This window comes from Esox lucius, chromosome 19, assembly GCF_011004845.1.
Source record: "Esox lucius isolate fEsoLuc1 chromosome 19, fEsoLuc1.pri, whole genome shotgun sequence".
Classification (NCBI taxonomy): Eukaryota; Metazoa; Chordata; class Actinopteri; order Esociformes; family Esocidae; genus Esox; species Esox lucius.
Window position 1 is genome coordinate 7,433,299 of NC_047587.1, and position 25,631 is coordinate 7,458,929.

The window sequence follows — 25,631 nt, forward strand, 5'->3', positions numbered from 1 at the left end:
TATTATACTGAGTGGTGAGTCAGGTAGAGTCAGAGGAGAGGTAGATATACTGTAGTTTCAAAATGTTAAGTTTGGTAACGGAAAAATGGCTTCATTTCCTGAAAATTTTCACATACTGTACAAATACAGATTACAGATTAGACTTCCCCTGAAAGCAACCAACCGTGAAAGAGAAAGAGATGGGCTACAGAATTACTAAAATAGATTAATCCAATCCTATTAGAATTTGCTTGGACCATCAGAATTATTTCAACTAGGCCAAGATCCATGTGAGCAGATGTTTAACACATAGATCCATGGATTGGTATGTGGATACAGGCAAGATTGGTTCAGTCTAAAGTAGGCAAGAGGTTTGTTTGGGTGGCAGATGGCCCTTGGTGGGATACCAGGGTATTTAGTGCCTATCCACAGCCTTCCCACTGTGTTAGCAGGGCATGATCAGAAAGGCCTGGCCATTCTCTTACAGGAAATACTGGAGAAAGAACCAGATGCCACCGGGGGGCTTTCACTCATCTTGAAGATTTCAGATTTAGGAAGGGTGAGCTGGTGGTGTTTTCACAATAATCACACGTGACAGGTCATTATCTAGACTATGATAATGTGTAGGGGTCACCGTTTCAGCGGGTGAAGACTGGTTCTCCTGTGTTACAGGGCTAAACACAGAGACCTCACCATTTGAGTCCGACTCTTTGGAAAGCCATTGATGTCTTCTATCTTCTCGTTTGCTGGAAAGGAAAAATTCAAAGAGAAAGAAAATTAAGTGAAATATTTTTGTGCTGAAGTAGCACATCCTATTTTATCCCGGGACAGTAATAAATCAGATAGAAGATGCCAGTCTCTATCAAAAACAGTAAGGATTTAGCATAACCACGGGAACCAGACGTATTTTGCACCTGATACCGTCCCAGTCAAATATCACCACAACGATCCCCATTTAGCTTCAACTAACCACACCTTACATTTATTCACTCCACTTAAACATGATGTACAGTATAGACACACAGGAAATAATGACAGGCTTTCGCCGCTCAACCGCTCATTCACCCTGGAAGCTAAAAGCAGAGATGGAATATAGTTCCTGACTTTCAAAGCAGGAAAAACTGATTAAAAAGCCCCCCTTCTAACCTAAAGATCCCTCCAACTCTCTCCATTAAGTTGTCCATGGGGGCCAATGATTCAGAGACCAAAGAAGACAGAGGGCACTGTAACATCATATTAACGATATCATGGTAATATTAGGCGATACTGTATTATAACTATATATAATAGTAGTTATTACACAGAAAAGACAGGTTTGGTGTCGTCATTGCATTGTCATGGGAAAAGGAAATAAAAACAAATACATGAATGCAGAAACATGAAATATATTTATGGAATTGCAGAGTCCTTACCGACAACCTGTATGATCTCAGCCAGCAGCACCCCATCTGTCAAATCTTGCTGCAAGTCCTTGATCAGTCGCTTGTGGCCTGACTTCACTAAATAATGGTTGGCCCAGTCTGTGTAAATCTGCTCAACAGATATTACGAAGAAATGCAAGTGACAGAAATTACAACCAATTTGCATAATCACACAGACCTTCAATTACTGCCAAGACAATAAATGGTGTGGCTTTGGGACAAGTCTGTGAATGTCCTTGAGTGGCCCAGTCAAAGGCTGGACCTTAATTCAACTGAGATTATGTGAAAAGAGTTGCTGTTCACCACAGGTTCCCATCCAACTTGATGAAGAAATTGACATATGTCCTGATGTGCAAAGATGGAAGAGACCTATTCAGTCAGACTCATCGCTCTAATTGCTGCCAATGGTTCCTACACCAAATATTGAATAAAGGGGGGAAATACATAAACAAAAAATACTTATGCAATGAATTGTTTTCTGTTTTATATCTTTTATAGATTCAGAACAATTTGCAGATGTCCATTTTTCACTTGTGTTGGGCAACTCACTCTGGCCAATCGCAAAGCCACACCCACAGATGTTTTTTTTCTTCTCAGCAACAAGTCTGGGGCCATATTCACAAAACATCTTAAGGCCACAAGTAGATGGGGGTAATTTCGGCAAGGCCATTCAATTGCCTCAATTCTCATTTTGGTAGCTCATGTTGACCACCTAGTATCCCACAAAAAGTATTTGACTGTAGTCACAATTTTAAGACAGTTTGGGGGTGGGGGATTTATTTCGGCAGGCAATATAATGGCTTTGCCGAAATTACACCCCAACTGGCTTCAAATTGTGACTACAGTCAAATACTTTTTGTGATACTACAGAGCAGGCAAGAATAAGTCTTATCCTAATTTGACTCTACAGTTGCAATAGGAGCACATTATAAATATAATTTATAAAATGAAATAAACATTTTAGAGCAATGACGGCTGAATTATTACCCTTACACTTCAGAAAACGCTATTGGAATAAAAAATGGGAGATATTACCGATTTTGCCAACGATTTGTTTATAGTAATACACTAGAAACAAATAGCCAACAGAAAACTGCAGACAGTGCCTTCCCACGCGATCAACCTGCCTTAAAAAATCTTATGAAACGCAGCCTATGATGAACATGTTAGGCTGCGTTTAGATTTTTGCTACGAATATCAGTGAAATATGTAGGATGAACTGTCCTCTCAACAAGCAAACAAGTCGCAGCAATGGGCCGGGGGATGTTTTTGGCAAAACACCGGCAAGCAGCCCTTTTAGGATTTAGGACTGAGCTTTTAACAAGGTGTCGCCTTAATCGCAAGGGTATTATGATCATAGAAGAGATAGTCAGGGATGCATACTTCACCAAAAAACAGAAACAACCCAATAACATCGGACATCAAGGTTGTGACAACTCTACACTACTTGGCTACAGGTAAAATACTGCTATGCCCCGCAGACGAACTAGGTATATCTGTCATCTGTCAGTAGATTACATCAAACAATAAATGCCCTCCCCAGACCCCATATCGTCCGAAAAATCATTCGGTTTCCAAACGATGTTGGCCAACTACAAAAAAAAACAAAGCCGACTTCATGGCAATAGCTCGGCCACCCGGTGTAGTTGGTGCTATATATGGGACATAATTGTTTTTTGAATTATTGCACCATTAAAAGATTAACGCATTTCTTGACGAGCTGCCAGACATGTAAGAAAGCTGACAATTAGCTGAACATGTCTTGACTAGTTAGTATATGAATTTTTGGTTTCATGTTTAATCAGTGACACCCTACATTTTTATTTTTATTTATTTATTTCAATATATGGCTACATGGCACATCCTTCTACGTATTGCTATGATGAATTCACTGACAGAGATCCCACCCCTATCAGCCAATCATTGTGGGGCATAGTAAGTAAGCTTGTTCAAGGAACACGACATCATCCATAGCAACGGGGTCAACCCCGCCCTTTCTCTTAGCTTAAGTCTTCTCCCCATTCCTTAGTAAAAGTTGGTAGTGAATCGGTTTTAAGAGGAAGCCCTTAGCTAGGATCTTTTAGTTTAGGAGTTCTCCTAGTGGTAAGATAAAATGTTTTGTGAATACGACCCCTGAATTTGATCTTGATGTAAAAACGACCAAACCCTGTATGTGATTTCAGAAACGTGAAGGTAAGACCACAGCCACACAGAACGGAAACCAAAATAGAACAGATGGATTTTGGTCGGTAGTCATATGCCCATGTAGTGTGCAAATTGACTAATGTCTCCCTATGCCTGTCAGATTTCCACTCATCTGTACTTTCTTGTCAGTGAAAACAGATGGGCATTGTCTAAATAGGGAAGCGTCATCTCCTATTCCTGCCAACGTACGGGTCCCGTTTAGAACCACTGGAAATCACATTGTTTTGTATAAATACCCATTCAGTATGGCAATTCCAAAATAACTGCAATGGAAGAAGTAATCTCGGACTGACATTTTAGTGAATAGTCGGGCAGTGCAAGATCTCCATTTGAGTCATCAGGCACATACATTTTAAAACCTCAGTCATATAGATTTAGTCTGTCTGACTGACTGCAAACAGTGAACTGTTCACCCCAAATGTTTATGAGATTATCATGGTTATAGCAAGATTATCCAGATCCACAGAGGGTCTTCGTGCTTTTAGAAGCAGGGGTTTAGAGGGAGTCGTTAGAGGGTTAAAGACCAAAGAAAGAGCTTAAATCGGGCAGAAAATCCCTGTAAGATAATCGGTGGGTTTGAATGACAAAACACAACAGGTGACTCGTGTAGTGTAGTGCTCAGTGTGAACAATGGAATGTAGCCTGGCAGAGAAAGATGGTTTGGAGAAATGGACACCATTTAAGGTCATAAAGATAAACAACAGCAAGGGTGTATTTGTGAAGGACAGCACAGGTTGCTTTAATGTTTTCTCCGATCAGCAGTAAGTTGCTGTAGTGGGATTTGCATAGAAATGCTGAGTGTTAAGAGTTTGACACTAACACCTCAGGCTGACTTCAGTAGATAAAACCCTGCTCTGACTATGACTAACGAAACACAGCTACAGCATTTACCACGACACTACCCCAATGGTGGAGTCAGCCTCCCCTTGATACGGGGACAGCTGAGTTCCAGCCCATTGTCCGAAAAACCTCCGACACCTACTTTTTAAAAAGTATCTAAAATAATGACCGCTCCATTCTGAAATAGAGTCATTGTTATTCAAGATTATAAAGCGAGAGCTTTGAAACCATGAATGAATAGTATGAAACTATGTTTACAGTTGTAATTGCATTGGTAACTGATTTATAAAAGCATCTCTGGTGTTTGTTGTATCCAGCCAGTATGAGAGAGAGAGAGAGGTTACAATTGATCGTGCATTTAAAAAAAATAATTTTGCAAAGCATTACTCACCATTTCAAACCTTTGGTGTTGTGTATGTAATCATCGCAAAAAATATTCAGTTTTCCTGATCTACATTGTGTGCTTTCAGTCAGAAAATATCTGGGATGTTCATGACTATGATCTGGCAGCCGTTTGTCCAACATTTCGCAATATGTAAAACATTTACCCACCCCAATTGCAAACGTCCAATACCATTTACCTCACCTCATTGCAGAAGCCATATTTCTCCACCACAAAATACCACACTGGCTAGGCTAACTCTTCATTATTCCATGATTTACTAACCCCACAAAGGGGTCTATTCTTTCTACCCTTTCACCATATGTACAACATTAGGGTATGCCAAGAAACAGGAAATAAGACAATATGAATCTATGCCTGTGTGTTCCCATTTCCTCTTCTCTTCTCTCCACCTGGCCCACAGCTCCGCAAACTGTGCACTCTACTGAGAAGTGGATTGAAGTGTGGGGCACACTGAGCCACAGAGCAGCACAGCTCCTCCAAATAAAGCACTGGAGAAAAACCCCTGGCCGCTGCTCACTAACAGTGTAATGAGAGGCCACGCAGCCGTGCATTAAATCCTCCCGACCACATGAAGGAGAATATCAGCTACTGCAGCCTGTCTGCTGGGACAGTGGGTTAAGCCGACTACATACAGTACATTATGGTATAGGCCAGGGGGCCTCCACTCCATACCTGGGGACCACAAACACTTTTAGTTTTCTATTCTGACTAGTAGACAACTGCAATTGCCTTGTCAAAACTAGTCACTTATTAGAGGGCTAAAATGAAAACCAGCAGGACTCCTGGTCTGGAGGCCTGACATTGAGAACTACGACTGTAAGCTACACACGGCACGAGCCAGCTAAACGGACGCGCAGCTTTAAACAGGCACTGTTGTTTGTGTGACCATTCAACTGAAACCGAGTGGCCAGCACCATTGCACCCCGAAGCCCCTCCGCTTGCTCTCCTCTGAAGCCCAGCAGGGTCGGTCCTGGTCAGTGCCTGGTGGCTGCTGGAAGTGGAGTTGAAGGGACAGTGTGGGACACTCTTCCCTCTGGTCTAAAGATCAAATCCCAGGGCGGTGAAGGGGACATTCCCTTGCACAGGGGCGCTGTCTTTCAGATGGGACAGTAAACAGGATTGTATACAGTCACTGATGTAAGAGGCTTAACCTTTAAGAACAGGACATTGAAAATGAATATTTCTGGTTGAAAAGATGTTGAATTTCAGATAATTTTGCTTAGTGTGGAGTTTGGATAAAAGCCTCAGCTAATGAAACAAATGTAAATGTACATCTCGGTACAGTTCTGTAAATACAGGCATTTGTAAAGTATTCAGACCCCTTCACTATCTCCACCTTGTTACATCACTACCTTATTCTAAAATTGTTTAATAGATTTTCTTCTATTTACACTCTATCCTGTAATGACCAAGCATATTAAGTCAATATGGGGTTTTGAGTATAGATTGATACAATATTTTTTATTTATTTTAATACATTTTAGAATTAGGTGGTAATGTAACAACATTTTGAAAAAGTGAAGGGGTCTGAATACTTTCTGAATGCACTGTATATACTGAACAAAAATATAGACACATCTTGTAAAGTGTTTGTAAAATGTTTTATGAGCTGAAATAAAAGACTAGAAATATTCAGTGGGGTTGCGGTTGGTGGGTGTCCCTTTGGTTGATCCCTGGCAATGTGGGTGGATTGATTTCCTGCCTGTTGGGCCCTGTCCGGGGCCTCCCCCGGGTAGGGCCACAGTGTTGCTGGACCCCCCCCGTCTCAGTTCCAAGGTGTTACGCTGCTATATTATTGTGCTGGGGGATATGAGGAATGCACTTGTAACTTTTCTCAGTTTCCTACAGTTTTAAATTTTAGGAGGAGATGAGGTCCTGGTCCACACCTGCGGAGTACCTGGTTTGGGGGGCCCGTTGCTGTCCCTGTCCTTGTCCACCTGGTCATACTTCTGACCTAGTCTAAAATCAAATAGCCTCTGGATTTAGCCCAGAGAAATGTATTAATTATTCCAATTGGACTCTTAATATCTCACCCGGCACAGCCAGAAGAGGACTGGTCACCCCTCTGAGCCTGGGTCCTCTCTAGGTTTCTTCACTAGAACATGGTTTTTTATCCACTATCAACATGTTGTGTAAGCTAATGAGGCCTTCTAGTTGTTTAGCAACACTGACCGTTCAGTGCCAGTGGAATGTCGATATATCATTTTTGAGTGGCCACTACTTTCCAGCCATTTCTGTTTCAGCAATCCTGTTCCAGCCAATCACCTTTTGTGAGACGGGCGTTACAGCCAATCGCCTTCTGCAAGGCGGGCCTTCCTCCTTTGGTTTTTTTGCGAAAGTGCATTTTACCTCAGCCATAGCATTATGACCACTGACAGGTGAAGTGAACAACATTGATAATCTCGTAATCATGGCACCTGTCAGTGGGTCGGATATAATAGGCAGCAAGTGAACATTATGTCCTCAAAGTTGAGCATGAGAAATGGGCAAGCGTAAGGATATGAGCGACTTTGACAAGTGCCAAATGTAATGACTAGATGACTGGGTCAGAGCATCTCCAGAACTGCAGCCCTTGTGGGGTGTTCCCGGTCTGCACTGGTCAGTACCTATCAAAAGTGGTCCAAGGAAGGAAAAGCAGTGAACCGGCGTCATGGGAGGCCAAGGCTCACTGATGCACGTGGAGAGTGAAGGCTGGCCCGTTTGGTCTGATCCAACAGATGAGCAACAAGTTCAAGGTGTTGATTCCCCAGATCTCAATCCAATCGAGCATCTGTGGGATGTGATGGATAAAGGTCTGATCTTTGGAGGCCCCACCTCGTAACTTACAGGACTTAAAGGGTCTGCTGCTAACGTCTTGGTGCCAGATACCACAGCACACCTTCAGAGGTCTGGTGGAGTCCATGCCTGGATGGGTCCATGCTGTTTTGGCAACAAAAGGGGGACCTACACAATATTAGGCAGATGGTCATAATGTTATGCCTGATTGGTGTATATAGTATAGGTATGCCATAGGGAGCAAATGTTGCTTACTGTAAGAAAATATAATGGCAGCTAGAGACCAGCTAGAGACAAACTGCCAATTCCTCCCTTGTCTACTACAGCACACACTACAAAAACTGCAAAGAAGCGAAAGAAGACTTGGACTAGTTATATATAGCTAGCAACCAGGAACCATAAGCTAACATTAGAATAGGTAAGAAGTCTCTGATTTAGCTATTTTTTGGGAACAAGTAATTCTATTTTTCTTCTTATTATTCGGAACTTCTCTATCAGGCATTGGTGCAGAACCGCTTTCTGACCAGTGAGCAACTGCAAAATGCTTTAATTGTTTTTCCTAGATTATGGCCTTGTTTTCACTAATACCCATATAAGAACTAGAACTCAGTAAAATCCTAGAAATAGTTGCATATTGCAACAATTTATATTTGTGTTCAGTGTACATGTCAATCAGTCATCTGCTTAGCTTATTTGCTGACAAAGGTTTCTATTGCAGTAATTCTATGAAAGTCTCTGGCTATATTGGCCAGCTAGAATTTTGACGAAGAACGTGAATGGAGTCGGACTTCAGCATGCTACCAAGAGTTGTGAAGCTGAGGTTGAAAAAGAATAAGCAGAGAGAATGGTTAGGACAGTGGTTCCCAAACATGGGGCTTGAGCTGATGTGGGTTCACTAGACAAAAGCTTTTACTAATCTTATCAATAAATATAGATTTATATCCACATTAAAATGCATAGAAAACGCTAACAACACAGCGACACACTTGACAAACTACCTATCTTCTTTAACCACTACATCACTGATATCAATACAAAATTGTATTCTTATAATTCATGTAAATGTTATAATATTATCACCTGTGCGTGGCCATTGATGTTTGCTCAGAGTTTGATTATTTATGCAGAGGAATACAATTGATGCAATTGTGATATTTGAGAAATACCCTGGAATTTAGTTTTAATGCAGTTAAATACAACTGACTGAATCATCACTGATGCTTAGTAACATTGTAAAATATCGACTTGTGTTTGAATCCCTTGTTAGTCTTTTTATTCAGTTTTTTCTAGTATTTCAACTGAACTGAGCCTGAACCTTCAGGTTTAAAAGTAAGAGGATACCTTAGAACTCTACTTTAATACCTAAATATACTTATAAAATACACAGTCTGGCAACTCTGCGTGAATTTTTTTTTTTTTTGTCAATTTAGTGACACAGTCTACCCACCTCCTAGTACAGTAATGTGAAAAAGTATTTACCCTACCTGTGAAGGAAAATAATAATTCATATGATGCACCCAACTGGTGTCCCAGCTCTAAATATGTCCCTGATTAGAGTGTTGCAATGAAGAAACATAGTGGAAGTGGCTTCAAGGTTCAGAGTATGAGGGGGCTAAAGTATGGGAAAATCGTACTTTGAAGAAGTTAAAAAGATCACATTATGTTCAAAGGCGAGCTGCATGAACAACTGAAGAAAAAATTACATTTGAATCGATATTACAGAGGAACTAGTAAACTAGTATCTCAGTGAAAAGCTTTTTAGAAAGCATGTTTTAGTTAAGGTTTATGTTATTTGATGCCTTTAGTGTCAAAGTTGACAAATCCTACAAAGTAGTTAAATTCTACAACAAGAACTATTTGTAACTCCTTGAAACAAGACTAACAAGACCAAACAAAAGTAGATACAAAGTATATATATATATTTAAATGCACTGATGACCATTAAAATGCTACAAGCACAAAGGAAATCATTTTATGATTGTTTGCAATAATCATGTAGAATGTTAGGTCATAAAAGAAATGAAATGAAATCTTAGTAAATAAAAGAAAACTAACATTTTTAACGCTAAATCTTGAGATGGCGGGATGTGGTTGAGTGGGCGGGGTGATGTGGACTGGTCTGGCTAAAGTGCCAGGGCTGATTATTCATGACCCAGTCCGCCCCTGGATATATTCTATGTATGTGTTTAATCCAAGCCTTTTCAAATAGTATAAGCCTACTGCACCTCAAAGAAATCAACCAGAGCAGGTGTGAAGAGATTTGTAAGCCCATCTATCTTTATCTCACATGGGCAAACGTAAGGGGAATTAGACTCCTCTTGCACTTCTTTCTTTCTCTCTCTCTCTCTCTCTCTATCTGTCTTTCTGTCTCCCGTTCTGTCTCTCCATCCCCCGTGCTCTCTCTTTCCTATCCAGCACTAAACCACCAGAAAGACCCAAACCAGCAATTGCCATTATGTCCAAAGTCAGCAGTGGTTTTCTATTTTCACTGCAGCCTCAGTATGCTACCTTCTAACTAGGGAGTTTGAAAGACTCAGACATGCAGAGCATTCAATCCTCACACATTTCTAACTATTGAAAAAAGAAAAAGCCCCACGTGTCCCAGGGTGTTCCAGCAGTCTGATCCGCTGCCCCCCGGGCCACACGTCCTGCTGCAGCATGGGTTCAAATCCCACCCGCTGCTCTTTCAGTAAAACTCTGTGATCTATCAGTCACCACTCTCCTGTCCTATAGAGCATAGAATGCCTGAAAGGATCATTTAAGAAAAGACAAATGCCTCACAATGAAACACCTATGTGTATTCAACTCCACACGATAGCTTCCACTAGGATAGCTTTCCGAATTACCATCTGATTAGAGAATTAACGCCTCCTCTTTCCCTAGCACGACAACATTTGATTGATGCGTTAACCTGTGGCATATGTTCACAGCACCAAGGGCACGCCATTAACCATTACATCTCAGATCCATTAGCTTATGTACACCAGCATAAACAGCACCTGCTGCTGATTAACTGCACACAACGACAGTTTCACAGCTCAAATGCCAATACCGTTTACTGGGTACAGAACAGGTGCAGAGATTATGGTGTAACTCCCTACTCCAGTCGTGGTTTTAGTACATAATAGAGACGTGTAAAGAGAAAAGCAGTTGGCTAACCTGAGGATCCTGTTGGCTTCTCTCCTCAGTAGTTGAGAGGCTTTTGGTGGGGGTCAGGGTTCCCTTTTCCTCTCCCTGCCGATGAGTGGCTTTCAGGGGGATGTGTCGGAGGTGGCTAGCCCTGTGAGGGCTGGAGGTCCTTGACCCGGCGTGGTTTTGTAGCTGAGGAATGGGCAAGGCGCTGTGCACTGGTTTGGGTAATCCGGACTTCATCTTAGAGGCGACCAGAATGCCTGGCATCTTCCGCTTTCAGAGCACTTCTCCCGAAACCACTCCACACACAAACTCCCTCCGTCTCTCTGAATCGCTCCCTGTCTTTCCCTCCCTGTCAAATGCTTTTCTAAGAGGGTTGGCCAAAGCACCAGTCACACAGAGGCTCCACAGCTGGCTAGCTCAGCCTCCTGCATGTATACTGCAAAAAGGTTTGTGTGGTACTGCACTCAGCACACGCATAGGTCCAAAAGCAAACCACTCGATGAGAACGACTCCCTCTGACAAGCTGCCAAGTCATATCATTTTTGGGGATTTAACAAGATTCTGGAACCATCCATCCCAACGCGTTCCATACAGTAGAGCAGACACCTGCTTCACTGCTACCCCTGGACACCTGCTTCACTGCTCCTCGTGGACACCGGCTTCACTGCTCCCTGTGGATGCCTGCTTCAGTCCTACCCCTGGACGCCTGCTTCATCAGTTCTCACTGGACGGCTGCTTCATTAATCCCCCTTGGACGCCTGATCCTTTATTCCCCCCTGGATAACTGCTTCATTAGTCCCCCCTGGGAGCCTGCTTCATTAGTCCCCCCGGGAGCCTGCTTCATTAGTCCCTCCTGCTTCATTAGTGACCCCTGGATGCTTACATCATTAGGTCCTCAGGAAACCTTAATTAGTCCCCCTGGAAGTCTGCTTCATTAGTGACCGCAGGATGACTGCTTCATTAGTGCCCCTGGACACTTGCTTCATTAGGCCCTCATTCACGACTGCTTCATTAGTCCATCCTGGATGCCTACTTCAATAGCGGACCTTGGATGCCTGCTTCATTAGTGACCACAGGACGAGTGCTTCATTAGCCAAATGGTGAATGAAAGCCAAGTCTCAGAACAGGTCGAGTAACACAGAGAGGAAGACGTCAGAAGCACGGTGAAGGAACAGCTCTGGATGCCACAAGTAGCTCGAAGAGATTACAGCTCTGCTGGGCAAGGCAGGCAGGCAGTCATTGGATGGGTCTTATAGACTCTAAAGACTAAATTCCATTGGGTGGCAGCTTGGAGGGACATACGGTCCTATCTCTTCCTCAGCTTGTCAGGGAGTCAATGGCCAGACAGTCTGGCAGTCCAATGCAATCATCACATGACACAGTATCACCAACACTCACTCTCTCTCTCTCTTTCTGCCCTCTCTCTCTCTCTCTCTAATAAGTGCACATTGATAATGTGAAGTGGGAGAGAGGGGCCCTGACACTATGAGCATGTTGTTCTAATTGGCCCAATGCCCTGGCTGCTGTATAAGGGAGATCAGAGTTCTGCTGATCTATGCAGTAAAGGAGGGGCTCCAGTTCTAATGCCCCCCCCCCCCCCCCCCCCCCCCCCCCCCCCCCCCCCCCCCCCCCCCCCCCATCCAGGTTTTATATTATGCTCCCCACAGCTTGAACTCAACTGTGCCAGACCAGCAAATAGACCGAGCACCAATAACTTTGATACAAATGAGCGTTATAATAAATATGAGCTTGTCAGGTGCTTTTCTATGTTGTTTTTTTGTCAGTCTGTACAGCTATTTGTCAATGTCAAATAAACTTTATTCAGCAGACCGAGACTGGGATGTGGGTTATTATTCAGGGCCCCGGCAGAAGCTTTGTGAGGTTTCAAATAGTGCTGTGGCCAGCAGTTCCTCCGGCCGGTGGGCTGAAACCTGTAATCCCTGCCGGTGCAAGTCAAACACAACTCCCTTTGGCCACGTGTCAACACAAAGCCTTTTTCATGGGCCTCTGTACAGACACTCTGTCCTCCCTGCCTGAAAGAGCAAAAGTCACAGTTCTCCACAAGTCCTCTAACATGAAGAAACCACAGGCTCATCCACTGATCAATTGGGATAACCACAAACTCCTGAAATAGTAAATGGGACTCATAGGCCAGTTATCGGTGTTCAGATTATACAAGCTCAATGTCATTGAACGTCAAACATTTTCTAGATATTTGGCCTTAGTTGATATTTGGCCTTTGAGGGGAATGGATAACGTTAATTTAATATTTCATCATACATTCAAGCCTATGAGATACGTGTATTTATAGCAATAGAAAATGTAGTATATCCCTAGCTTCACCATCAAATAAAATGCTTAAAATCAGAAATGATTTTCAGATTTTATTGAATCAGAGTTAGACAGGGTATGTAGAAACACAGAAGTGATAGGTGGAGAGGGTTTTGAACCCTCGTCTCTGGCAGGGAGCAACACATGGAGGGATGTACTAATCCTGGAGGACATCTCCACGCCAGCAGTCTGTTCTGAGTTAAACACACATGCTGCCTGCTAATGTCTGCCGATTTATAGTACATTGATTACATCTGACTCTGTGAATGTGGTGGCCTAAGCCTCCTACATCAGAACATAAATAACCACAATCTAACAGAGAGAATGCCACCATCACTAAAACGACATCATAAGTCAGAGGTCACCATCCAGTCTGACCCAGGGCATTTGGGGTTTGGAATGTGGCATAAGGCATCTAAAGGCACACTGACAACACTGTTTATTCCACTTTCATGAAAATCCCATGATTAGATTACCAGATGAGTGCCCAGTCAGCAGTCAAATCCCCTTAGCGGCTCAGAGGGCAGCAGGGCCGGATGGTGCTACCACCACTGGATCAGTCGCTCAGGGCTCGGTGTCGCCTCCGTAGCTCAGCTCCTCTCTGATGGCCTTCTATTCACCGGTACCCTGTCGCGCCGTAATTGTTCTGTCGTCTTGGCTAATCTGCAGGCCTGCTCGGCGTCAGGAGCTCTAACAAGAAGGGCTATATGATGTTTTAACCACCAAACCATCAAGTATCCCCACAGATCATGAGGATGGCGGGTGATAATCATCTTTTGGTTTGTAAAGATATTTTCTCCAGGCACGGAGACAGGCGAGAGGTGACATTTTTGGAGAGAGAGAGAGCCAGTGCTGAAAGAGAAGACGCGGTTATGCCCCCTGCTCTTCCACTGTGAGTGTCTGAGGTCGAAGAGAGCTGCTGATTAAGCTACTACGGCTGTGTTTCCGTATAACCACATTAAGGAGGAAGCACGGGACCCCATGTGTAGTGTAATCCCATACTGCCCTTCCCTCTGGCACACAGCATGTTATTTAGCACCAATAAGTCTGACAAACTGATGGCGTTTGAGAACTAACTAGATAGAGCCAGGGATACATCTGTCCTCGTCTGGCCAAGGTCCAGGGCATTGGCAGGGTCTGGAGGGGGATCTTTCAAGAGAAGCCTTCAGTGTTCATACAGGAGACTGCTTCGGATGTAGATCAGCGAACAGAAACGGGCCACTCTGATAGTGTGACAGAGACAATCTCTGAGGCAGAGTGGAATAACATGAGAGATTAATGTCTGAATGGATGGAGCTCGGTGCAGTAAGTGACACGGACAGGTCCCGTGCACCACCTGTCCTGCATCCTCCAACACCCCAATCCACTTACAGTGGTCGCGCACGCGTGCAAGCACGCACACGCACGCACACACACACGTGGCCAAGGCCGAGACGGTGAAGACCCGCCACAGGAATTCGGCTGTGGTTCTCAGATGCTTTCCCGTCTAGTTGTAGCTCTGAACCAGACTGAGCAACCTATGAGAAGTTGACAAACGCACTGCTAAGCAAGTATTTCATTTTAGACTAGAAGACAGCCCAGTGGTTGAAGCAAGGTGGAACAGGGCTGACATTTGGGCCATTTCCACTTTCTTCAGATCTATCAAAGATCTGATATCAAAACAGTTGTCTTGTCCTATGAATCTGTTACGAACAGAGAGGAGTGCTTTGTTCAGGGCAGGGTGAACTGTTTTACTTTTTACACTATCACACTTCACAGAGCAGGTGTTTCCTGAACAGAAACATGCTAGAACATGGAACCAATATAACCCAATAGGATCTTGCCGGCTTGTGCATGGCTTTGTCCACCTCCTTTCCTAGATTCTGCCCACTTGGATTCACCGGCCACTGAAACGACACCTTTGTGGGTTATCTTGGATTAGTTTGACGCAGGTGACTGACATGTTACACAAATAACTTCCCCACACCAGGTTTCACACCCCAGAGACCAGTGCATTTAGGTCTGGACTCCTTCCCGGACTGGTTCCGATCAAAACACCAGCCAGGAAAGCTTCTACGGTGAGGAGTGTCGTCAATGTCCTGTTGATATCACGGGTATATAAATAAACCAGGAGGTGACGGAGGTGGTGTGAGAGAGGCCACGGGGCAACAGGAGGTAGAGGTGTGAGGACAGCTACAGAATCAGATATCACCGCTTCTGGTAAACCTTACAACTCACCCGCTGTCATGAAACACAGGGAAGCTTTTTGATGAGGACAACAGGGCAGAGGTAGGTTGAGCTGGCCTGGTCTCAAATCTGGTTGTGCTCTTGTTTAATCCACGCAAGACACACATAGCGCACAGAACGATGGGAGAAGCATACTGGTACCCAGGCTAGCTTTGGGTCATTCACGTGGACTGTGAAAGATGTTAAAGACCAGGAACACATAAGGTAAAACCGGTCAACTGTAAAAGACACGATTTTCATAGTCGCCCAAAGGCCGGGAACGTTCCAGAGTATTCACCGATGCTGTTCAGAAACCTGGAAGTTGTCGTCCATCATCTCCAACATGCACTCACCACAGTCACTACTAAAACCGGTCATAACAGTAATGGCAGGAAACACACAAAACATAAAATATCATTGGTTGGACAGATATTACACAGATCTGAGAATATCTTCTGTCATCATCCAAAAATCGACTAGGTAATACGTAATAATGTTGAGCTAACTCGGTATGCTCGGACTGTGGTGTGCCTCTTTTACAAGAAGACCAAATTTGGCAGGAAAAGATGACGAGGAGTCGTTCAGCGATTCAGTTGGTGGTCAGTTAGACCACGACCATGGTGACACATCAGGCTGTTATGAAATGGGCAGTGCTTAAAATATATTCTAGAGGTCAAGTAAGAACAGGGCATTTACATGAACATAATTCAACCGAAGCTGTTTTCCAAAAGGCTTCAAGTAGTGTGTGGATACATTTGCATACTCCCGCCACGCAACTCTGGCTGCTGAGCGAACTTGTCTAACTGCTTTACCCAGTCAAGGCGCTCCAGTTGCCAGGTCCTCCAGGTGACACGGTGAGGCTGACTGTTTTTCACAACTATCGGTCATCACTGTCATGACTACACTACCTAAAAACCCCAGAAGGGGGCAGCATCCACTAATCCTTCCCCTGGCCAGAGAAGTGGGCAACATTGCCAGGTCGGTGACACTCTTTCTTTACTGGATTGGTCGTTGGCTGCCGATCCAACCTTTTAGGGATCTTTGGTTTTTCTGTCCGACTTTTGAATAAAAGTCCTCATTCTGCTATGTGTTTATTCTTTTTTTTTTTATTATTTTGTTATACTTTGTTAAACTGATTATGATCACACTATTGTACATAATCCTAACAGAATGACTGAAGAGTGTAAGAGCACTGTAAGAAACATCACTGCATTAGGTGTAGGAAGTTGCCTACAGTACACTGAGTAAGGCTCTTAGATCCATTGGCTCAGGTCAACTAGTAGAGCCCAGAGTCCAAACTAAACATGGTGAAGCTGCGTTTAGCAGTTATGCTGCATACAGCTGGAATACGTTTCCAGACGATCGTAGACGTGCCCCAAACATATCAATATTTAAATCCAGGTTAAAAGCACTTCTCTTTTTGCGTGCCTGTGATTGAGCTCTGAAGCTTGGGCACCACTTCAATGTTATTCTATTTGATGTGTTTTCATTCAAGTATGTTTTATTCTATTTTGTGTTTTTTTCCTATTTATATTTGTATTCTTTGTAAAGCACATTGACTTGCTTCTATGTATGAATTGCGCCATGTAAATAAACGTGCGTGCTTACAGTGTCCTTTTGAATGATGCACAGTAAACATGTTTTCCCAGCGGATGGTGAACAGTGGCCTGGACTACAGTGCACTGTTCCTGGTGGCGTGGACCGTTGAACGTGACGGACACGGTCCTGAAATAATCAGATCCACAGCCAACAGTAAGCCCAAATGTGTACCGGGTTGAAAGGAAGGGGCAGTACTCCTATTACCCCCCCCCCCCCCAGTAAACTGCTATTTCTATCTCCATGTTCTACATATCTACGTTAAAATGGCCTGATAAGTTGATACATGTGACAAAAATGTAACTCTGTTTTTGGTTCCTTGTGTTAGAATCCAGCTGGTTGCGAAGGATAGACCAGTGTACACCTGGTTCTTCACCAGGCTGTGTGCCCGTTAACGTCCTTGCGTGATGTTAAGTGAGTAGGACTGACCGGTTCCTTGGGTTAAACAGCAATTCCACACAGGGCTGGTTTTACACAAAGGTCCCATTCACTGCACTACTGCTGGAGGAATACAGTTTCAGTGTTTAAGTACACTTTGGTTAACCAGGTTTTTCAATCACCCTTCCTGGCTTTCATTCTAGCGCCCCTTAAAACAACTACTTGAATAATGCACTAAAACACCCCACTAAAATAACAACTTAAATAATGCAATGACACATAAAACATTCACACAGATGCACACACTCAACCTCCTGTAGAGCTCAGAGATCAGACAGCCAGACAGCCAGTAAAATGCAGTCAGAGTACTGGATGTCTGAGAACCAGACCTGGTGTCCTTCCCCAGACTCACCAGACTGTTGGTTCCGGAGCATCCCAGGGGCCTGCTCTATTATTTAGCACTGCAAAGTCCTGGGGGGGGGGGCTGCCCTTTGAAAACACATCACCATGATGTCCTCAGCCAGTAGTCTCCTCACACACTCACTCATTTATTCATCTACAGCCTGAGCTCCTTTCACCTCCCAAGCAGGGAGAAAGAAAGAGAAAGGGAGAGGGAAAGGGGGGGGGGGGCAAGGAGAGGGGTGGGGAGACACTGAACGTGAGGTAAGGGGGAGATAAGAATCCCTTCTACTACAGTACACACTAGAGCTTCTTAGAAGGAACTGCCGTTCAGGTTGTAATGACATCACCACCCTGTTCTGTCTTCCAATCATTCTCCGGTCTTCTCTCGTCTCCCCTTCTATCCACTGACTCCCTGCTTATTACATGGTCAGACCTGTGATATATAGTATTACATGGACAGACCTGTGATATATAGTATTACATGGACAGACCTGTGATACAGTATTACATGGACAGACCCGTGATACAGTGTTACATGGACAGACCTGTGATACAGTATTACATGGACAGACCTGTGATACAGTGTTACATGGACAGACCTGTGATACAGTGTTACATGGACAGACCTGTGATATATAGTTTTACATGGACAGACCTGTGATACAGTGTTACATGGACAGACCTGTGATACAGTGTTACATGGACAGACCTGTGATATAGAGTTTTACATGGACAGACCTGTGATACAGTGTTACATGGACAGACCTGTGATACAGTGTTACATGGACCGACCTGTGATACAGTATTACATGGACAGACCTGTGACCGTCTTACATGGACAGACCTGAGACAGTATTACATGGACAGACCTGTGACAGTCTTACATGGACAGACCTGTGATAGTATTACATGGACAGACCTGTGACATTATTACATGGACAGACCTGTGACAGTATTACGTGGACAGGCCTGTGACAGTATTAAGTGGACAGGCCTGTGATACAGTATTACATGGACAGACCTGTGATACAGTATTACATGGACAGACCTGTGACAGTATTAAGTGGACAGGCCTGTGACAGTATTAAGTGGACAGGCCTGTGATACAGTATTACATGGACACACCTGTGATAAAGTATTACGTGGACAGGCCTGTGATACAGTATTACATGGACACACCTGTGATAAAGTATTACGTGGACAGGCCTGTGATACAGTATTACATGGACCGACCTGTGATAAAGTATTACGTGGACAGGCCTGTGATACAGTGTTACATGGACAGACCTGTGATAAAGTATTATGTGGACAGGCCTGTGATACAGTATTACATGGACCAACCTGTGATAAAGTATTATGTGGACAGGCCTGTGATACAGTGTTACATGGACCAACCTGTGATAAAGTATTACGTGGACAGATCTGTGATACAGTGTTACATGGACCAACCTGTGATAAAGTATTACGTGGACAGATCTGTGATACAGTGTTACATGGACAGACCTGTGATAAAGTATTATGTGGACAGGCCTGTGATACAGTATTACATGGACCAACCTGTGATAAAGTATTATGTGGACAGGCCTGTGATACAGTGTTACATGGACCAACCTGTGATAAAGTATTACGTGGACAGATCTGTGATACAGTGTTACATGGACCAACCTGTGATAAAGTATTACGTGGACAGATCTGTGATACAGTGTTACATGGACAGACCTGTGATAAAGTATTATGTGGACAGGCCTGTGATACAGTGTTACATGGACCAACCTGTGATAAAGTATTACGTGGACAGATCTGTGATACAGTGTTACATGGACCAACCTGTGATAAAGTATTACGTGGACAGATCTGTGATACAGTGTTACATGGACCAACCTGTGATAAAGTATTACGTGGACAGATCTGTGATACAGTGTTACATGGACAGACCTGTGATAAAGTATTACGTGGACAGATCTGTGATACAGTGTTACATGGACCTACCTGTGATAAAGTATTACGTGGACAGATCTGTGATACAGTGTTACATGGACAGACCTGTGATAAAGTATTATGTGGACAGATCTGTGATACAGTGTTACATGGACAGACCTGTGATAAAGTATTATGTGGACAGGCCTGTGATACAGTGTTACATGGACAGACCTGTGCGTGTAAGAGGTGGTGGACGAGGAGGAAGAGGACGTGTAAGAGGAGGAAGAGTTTTGAGCAAATGGGTGAAGTTTTCAAGAAACTGTAAAAGCTTGATTATTGTATGGGATGTTTTGGGCAATTGAGCTGTTTCTGTTTAGTTATTCCAGTTTGGTTACTCATTGGTAATCCGGAACTGCCACAATGCCACAACTATTACTGATTCACTTGGATGAATAATAAAAATAGTTCAACCAATCAGATTTGAGATGTGCCGAGATGTCAGCCAAGAGCATAATGTGCTCATCCTAAACCATCCTTCCACATTCATTTGGCAGGGAGGAACATCTATTCAGACAACTCAGCAGTATTCAATGTTATAGTTTGGACTGAGGCATCTCTTTCTAGGCATTGCAGGGAGTATTCTTAAAGCATTGTTAGTCGCACCTGTTCACCGTGCTAAATGCGTAACTCGCTTACCATGCATCAGTGGTGTAAGATGTCCTTACAACCCCCCCGCGACCAAAATGTACGATGTGGTATAAATGAAGGTGAAGCCGATCCAGCTGACGTCTGATGAACATAGCCACATAGAATAACACAACATAAAACAACAATGCGAAAGAAAATGTATCATAGAGGTCAAGCCGGGCCCACTTGGGCCCCCCCCACCCATCACAGGCCCTGGTACAGCCACGCTCCCTGCACCCCCGATAGTTATGCCAGTGCCACGCATCCCATCAGCAAAGGAAAAAACTGTGAATAACAGCCATCTTTAAAATACCTGAGACCTGAGACAAGTCATTACACAGAGTATGAGCTGTGGAGGACCTGAGACAAGTCATTACACAGAGTATGAGCTGTGGAGGACCTGAGACAAGTCATTACACAGAGTATGAGCTGTGGAGGACCTGAGACAAGTCATTACACAGAGTATGAGCTGTGGAGGACCTGAGACAAGTCATTACACAGAGTATGAGCTGTGGAGGACCTGAGACAAGTCATTACACAGAGTATGAGCTGTGGAGGACCTGAGACAAGTCACTACACAGAGTATGAGCTGTGGAGGACCTGAGACAAGTCATTACACAGAGTATGAGCGGTGGAGGACCTGAGACAAGTCATTACACAGAGTATGAGCTGTGGAGGACCTGAGACAAGTCATTACACAGAGTATGAGCTGTGGAGGACCTGAGACAAGTCATTACACAGAGTATGGGCTGTGGAGGACCTGAGACAAGTCATTACACAGAGTATGAGCTGTGGAGGACCTGAGACAAGTCATTACACAGAGTATGAGCTGTGGAGGACCTGAGACAAGTCATTACACAGAGTATGAGCTGTGGAGGACCTGAGACAAGTCACTACACAGAGTATGAGCTGTGGAGGACCTGAAACAAGTCACTACACAGAGTATGGGCTGTGGAGGACCTGAGACAAGTCACTACACAGAGTATGAGCGGTGGAGGACCTGAGACAAGTCACTACACAGAGTATGGGCTGTGGAGGACCTGAGACAAGTCATTACACAGAGTATGAGCTGTGGAGGACCTGAGACAAGTCATTACACAGAGTATGAGCTGTGGAGGACCTGAGACAAGTCATTACACAGAGTATGAGCGGTGGAGGACCTGAGACAAGTCACTACACAGAGTATGGGCTGTGGAGGACCTGAGACAAGTCACTACACAGAGTATGAGCTGTGGAGGACCTGAGACAAGTCACTACACAGAGTATGGGCTGTGGAGGGGCACTGCTTTGTCACAGCCAGGCTACTTCAACCCCACCAGTCTGCTCAGATCACATCAAAACCACATCCTTGTATCACAGAGCTCACAGATATTCCAGCCTCCAGACTGGACACAGATCAAGAAACAGAGGAAAAGAAAGAGTTGATAGGTAGAACAGAATAACCCCTGCTTAGTTGTTCTAGACATGTTCTGAGCCGAAGGGACAGAGAGAGTCTGCCCGACAATGAAACAGAGACAGAGAGTGAGGAGGAAGAGGACGTGTAAGAGGAGGAAGAGTCACTACACAGAGTATGAGCTGTGGAGGACCTGAAACAAGTCACTACACAGAGTATGGGCTGTGGAGGACCTGAGACAAGTCACTACACAGAGTATGAGCGGTGGAGGACCTGAGACAAGTCACTACACAGAGTATGGGCTGTGGAGGACCTGAGACAAGTCATTACACAGAGTATGAGCTGTGGAGGACCTGAGACAAGTCATTACACAGAGTATGAGCTGTGGAGGACCTGAGACAAGTCATTACACAGAGTATGAGCGGTGGAGGACCTGAGACAAGTCACTACACAGAGTATGGGCTGTGGAGGACCTGAGACAAGTCACTACACAGAGTATGAGCTGTGGAGGACCTGAGACAAGTCACTACACAGAGTATGGGCTGTGGAGGGGCACTGCTTTGTCACAGCCAGGCTACTTCAACCCCACCAGTCTGCTCAGATCACATCAAAACCACATCCTTGTATCACAGAGCTCACAGATATTCCAGCCTCCAGACTGGACACAGATCAAGAAACAGAGGAAAAGAAAGAGTTGATAGGTAGAACAGAATAACCCCTGCTTAGTTGTTCTAGACATGTTCTGAGCCGAAGGGACAGAGAGAGTCTGCCCGACAATGAAACAGAGACAGAGAGTGAGGGAGAGAAAGGTGTGTGAATGAGAGAGAGAGTGGTATGTAAATGAGAGAGGTGTGTAAATGAAAGAGAAAGGTGTGTGAATGAGAGAGAGAGAGGTGTGTGAATGAGAGCGAGAGGTGTGTGAATGAGAGCGGTGTGTAAATCAAAGAGAAAGGTGTGTGAATGAGAGAGAGAGGTGTGTGAATGAGAGCGAGAGGTGTGCGAATGAGAGCGGTGTGTAAATCAAAGAGAAAGGTGTGTGAATGAGAGAGTGGTATGTAAATGAGAGAGGTGTGTGAATGAGAGCGTCCCCATGGCGGCTAAACTCCTTCACAGGCAGTTATCTCGATGACAGGTCAGAGGCAACAAGGCAGATTACAGGGAGTAAATGAGCCAATGAGGCAGATTACACCCATAATCCACTGTCTCCTGACACTCCGGCCTGAGCTGCTAACGTGGGTGTCTTCCCAGCTCCACCCCATCTGGACCATACGGGAATATATCACAACAAAGACGGAAATGAAAACATGACCGGTACGCAGCAGCATTAAGGTCTAGTTAATTCAGAATGAAAAATGGCATTTTCTCCTAAACTGACTAGAATCGCAAGTGAATTGACATGTTGATGTGCAAATAGAAAACCACGAGTGGGTATAGCCGCCCGCGGTTTAGATTGTATCAACGAGTGGAACGTAACCGAATGCGTCTTATTTTTCCACCTGCCACATCACCTAAGGGTGGTTAAGTAGCGAGGCCGGAACGGTACTGATACCTACTGGCCTTTAGTGAGTGAACTGTGAAGTGACTCAGCCCAGAGCAGTCCACTACCGCAGAGCATCGCAGGCCTCCGTGTTGGAGACGGGATACATTATTTATGAAACATAATTTGAGCACAAGAAATAAATTCTACCCCATTGACAGAGAATATAAGTGCTTAATTTTATTTGTGGGAATACTTGTCATCTACACACACCCCCAACCCCCCACCCACCCCAGCTGGTCACCGTGCCACAAGCCCCTGTGCTAATCTGTGGCAAGGAAGAAAAAAGAAACATTTGCATAATAATAGGGGCAAGAGAGAGAGATTAGGGAGAGAAAGAGAGAGGAGAGAGAGACAGAGAGGAGAGAGAGACAGAGAGGAGAGAGAGACAGAGCGGAGAGAGAGACAGCATATTCCATAATATTTGGACCCAAGTTCTCGTTACCCCAGTAGCTCCTGGCAAATCAGCGTGGACGGCTGTTTATATGAATCCCTTGCAGTACCAACATCAGACAGCAACATTACCTAAAGGAAAACAATATTCTGAGCAAATGTCAAGCTGGCTTCTTCACACTATGATTGACCATGTATATGAACACACTGATTGACAAAGAAATAAAAGGCAAACTCCTTTCATGCTTTGTGACTTCTGATTTGGACCCTGTTTGGCATGAGGGGTTCTGTACAAAATAACAGAATGTGGGCTTTGGGGAAAGTCAAGATAAACAAGCAGCAAGCGTGCGGTTTAAATGTCAGTACAGTGGCCTACAAAGTCCATTGATCTAGGCTGCATGTTTTCTGATACGCTTTAAACAGGTAGCAGGTTTCAGAGGTTTTCTGAAAATCACCTGGGACCGCTGTGTTGACTCTCAATGACATAAAAAATACGAGAGAAATCTAACCTTTAATCGAGATTTGTTGAAAGAACAAAGATGTAGTACTTTTTTGCGCACCTATCCCTTTTTAAGATAACAGCACTACGTTCTCCCATAATATTTGATGGGCAGTGGAGCAAATAGCAAGGGATCTGAGACCATTCATCCATGTAGAATCCCTCCAGACCCTCCACTCTTCACAAACGATGCTCTGATGCGCTCTGACTTTGAGGTCCCCACGAAACAACTCTCACTTGTGTGGGTCAACTACCAAGTTTCACATAGAGGATGCACATCCAGCATCACTGTTAACGTTCCTGGACAAGTGAACAGGAAACACAACTGTAATGTTGTTAGCTGTATAAACAGGCAGGGCAGAACATGCTTTCAAAAGGGTTACAGAGCAAGCTAGTTAGGTTAATAGTTATTGTTATTGTGTAATTATCCACACTTCTTTGCTTTATTCTTAGATTAGAGAAACCTGCAAACGTACAACCCAACAGGGCTGAAATTTAACATTAAAAGTTTGTGTATCTTAATTTTCAGGAACATGCTTGAAAGGTTAGCTAGCTACGTTAATTGTTAATACCAAATGAATAGCCTGTGCTAAATTCTCCTGTGTCAAAATTGCTGTCTACAGCAATGACTAGATAACATGTGCATGCCTACGAAAATAAGTTAAATATTTGTAATAAGTGGAACCTATGAACATTTCTAAGTTATTTTTCAAGAAATAAAACAGAAATTATATTTGAAAACAGTATTAGTGAGCACAGCCTTGCTATCGAGGGAGAATGACCATTGGTTGCTGTGAGAACAAGAGCGACAACAAGCTATTTTGCAAACAAAAAAGAAATGGAAAATGAGCAGCACATTTTAATCACCAGCCAAACATGACTAAATGAGTTGATCGGTTTATTTTCTCTTGCAAAGGACACCAGACCTACCTGCATGTTGTTACAGAATTGAACATAGCTAATAATAACACTGGAAATGACTTTATCCCTTTGAAACTTTGCACCCAATGTTTACCTCATTATTTCCCACTTGCCTGACCAATGTACACATTTTCCATTGCAATAGGGCCTCTTTGAATTGAGCTAAACTGAACTGAGAGAGAGATGGGTGACCGTCTCTCAGGGCAACACATTCACTGGAATACTGAAGGGTGAGCACCGGCAGCATACAAGAACCTGGCACACTGCAACAGAACCATGAACAGTCTCGCACTATTCTCCGGCTCCCAGCTAAACCACAGCCGTTCCACGGGGACCTCGGACCTCCACAGCGGAGACACAGCAGTCAGCCAATCAGAGTTACGGCAACCCGATGTGAAGACAGTGTACTATTCCTATTGAAATATTCATTAGAAGATGTCATCCAGACACCCGGTTGCTATGTAGTAAGAGTCCTCTCTCCTGAAAGCAGTAATCAAGGAAACTCGAAGCGACATTAACAGTCGTGGGGGGAATGACATTTGTGGTGTAGTGGTAAAATATATATATATATACTTTAACTCTGGATGGCGGTTGGGGTAAAAAAAAAA

General features: G+C 44.0%; 1 protein-coding gene across 9 annotated transcripts in view; it reads right to left on the bottom strand.

Annotated features, from left to right (window-relative positions):
* The window catches only part of nav2b (neuron navigator 2b), a 94,887-nt gene that overhangs the window by 60,936 nt on the left and 8,320 nt on the right, over positions 1 to 25,631 (bottom strand). For 3 of the 9 annotated variants that reach the window (XM_034288503.1, XM_034288502.1, XM_013138793.4), the window contains exons 1-3: positions 10,786 to 12,224; positions 1,392 to 1,509; positions 673 to 725 (exon numbers count right to left, since the gene is read on the bottom strand). In XM_034288503.1, coding sequence (XP_034144394.1) covers positions 673 to 725; positions 1,392 to 1,509; positions 10,786 to 11,025 — 411 coding nt within the window. In that variant the 5' untranslated portion in view covers positions 11,026 to 12,224. Of the gene's footprint in view, positions 1 to 672; positions 726 to 1,391; positions 1,510 to 10,785; positions 12,229 to 25,631 lie in introns of those variants that run through there. The other 6 variants (XM_034288499.1, XM_034288498.1, XM_034288497.1 and 3 more) reach the window with 5 other exon arrangements.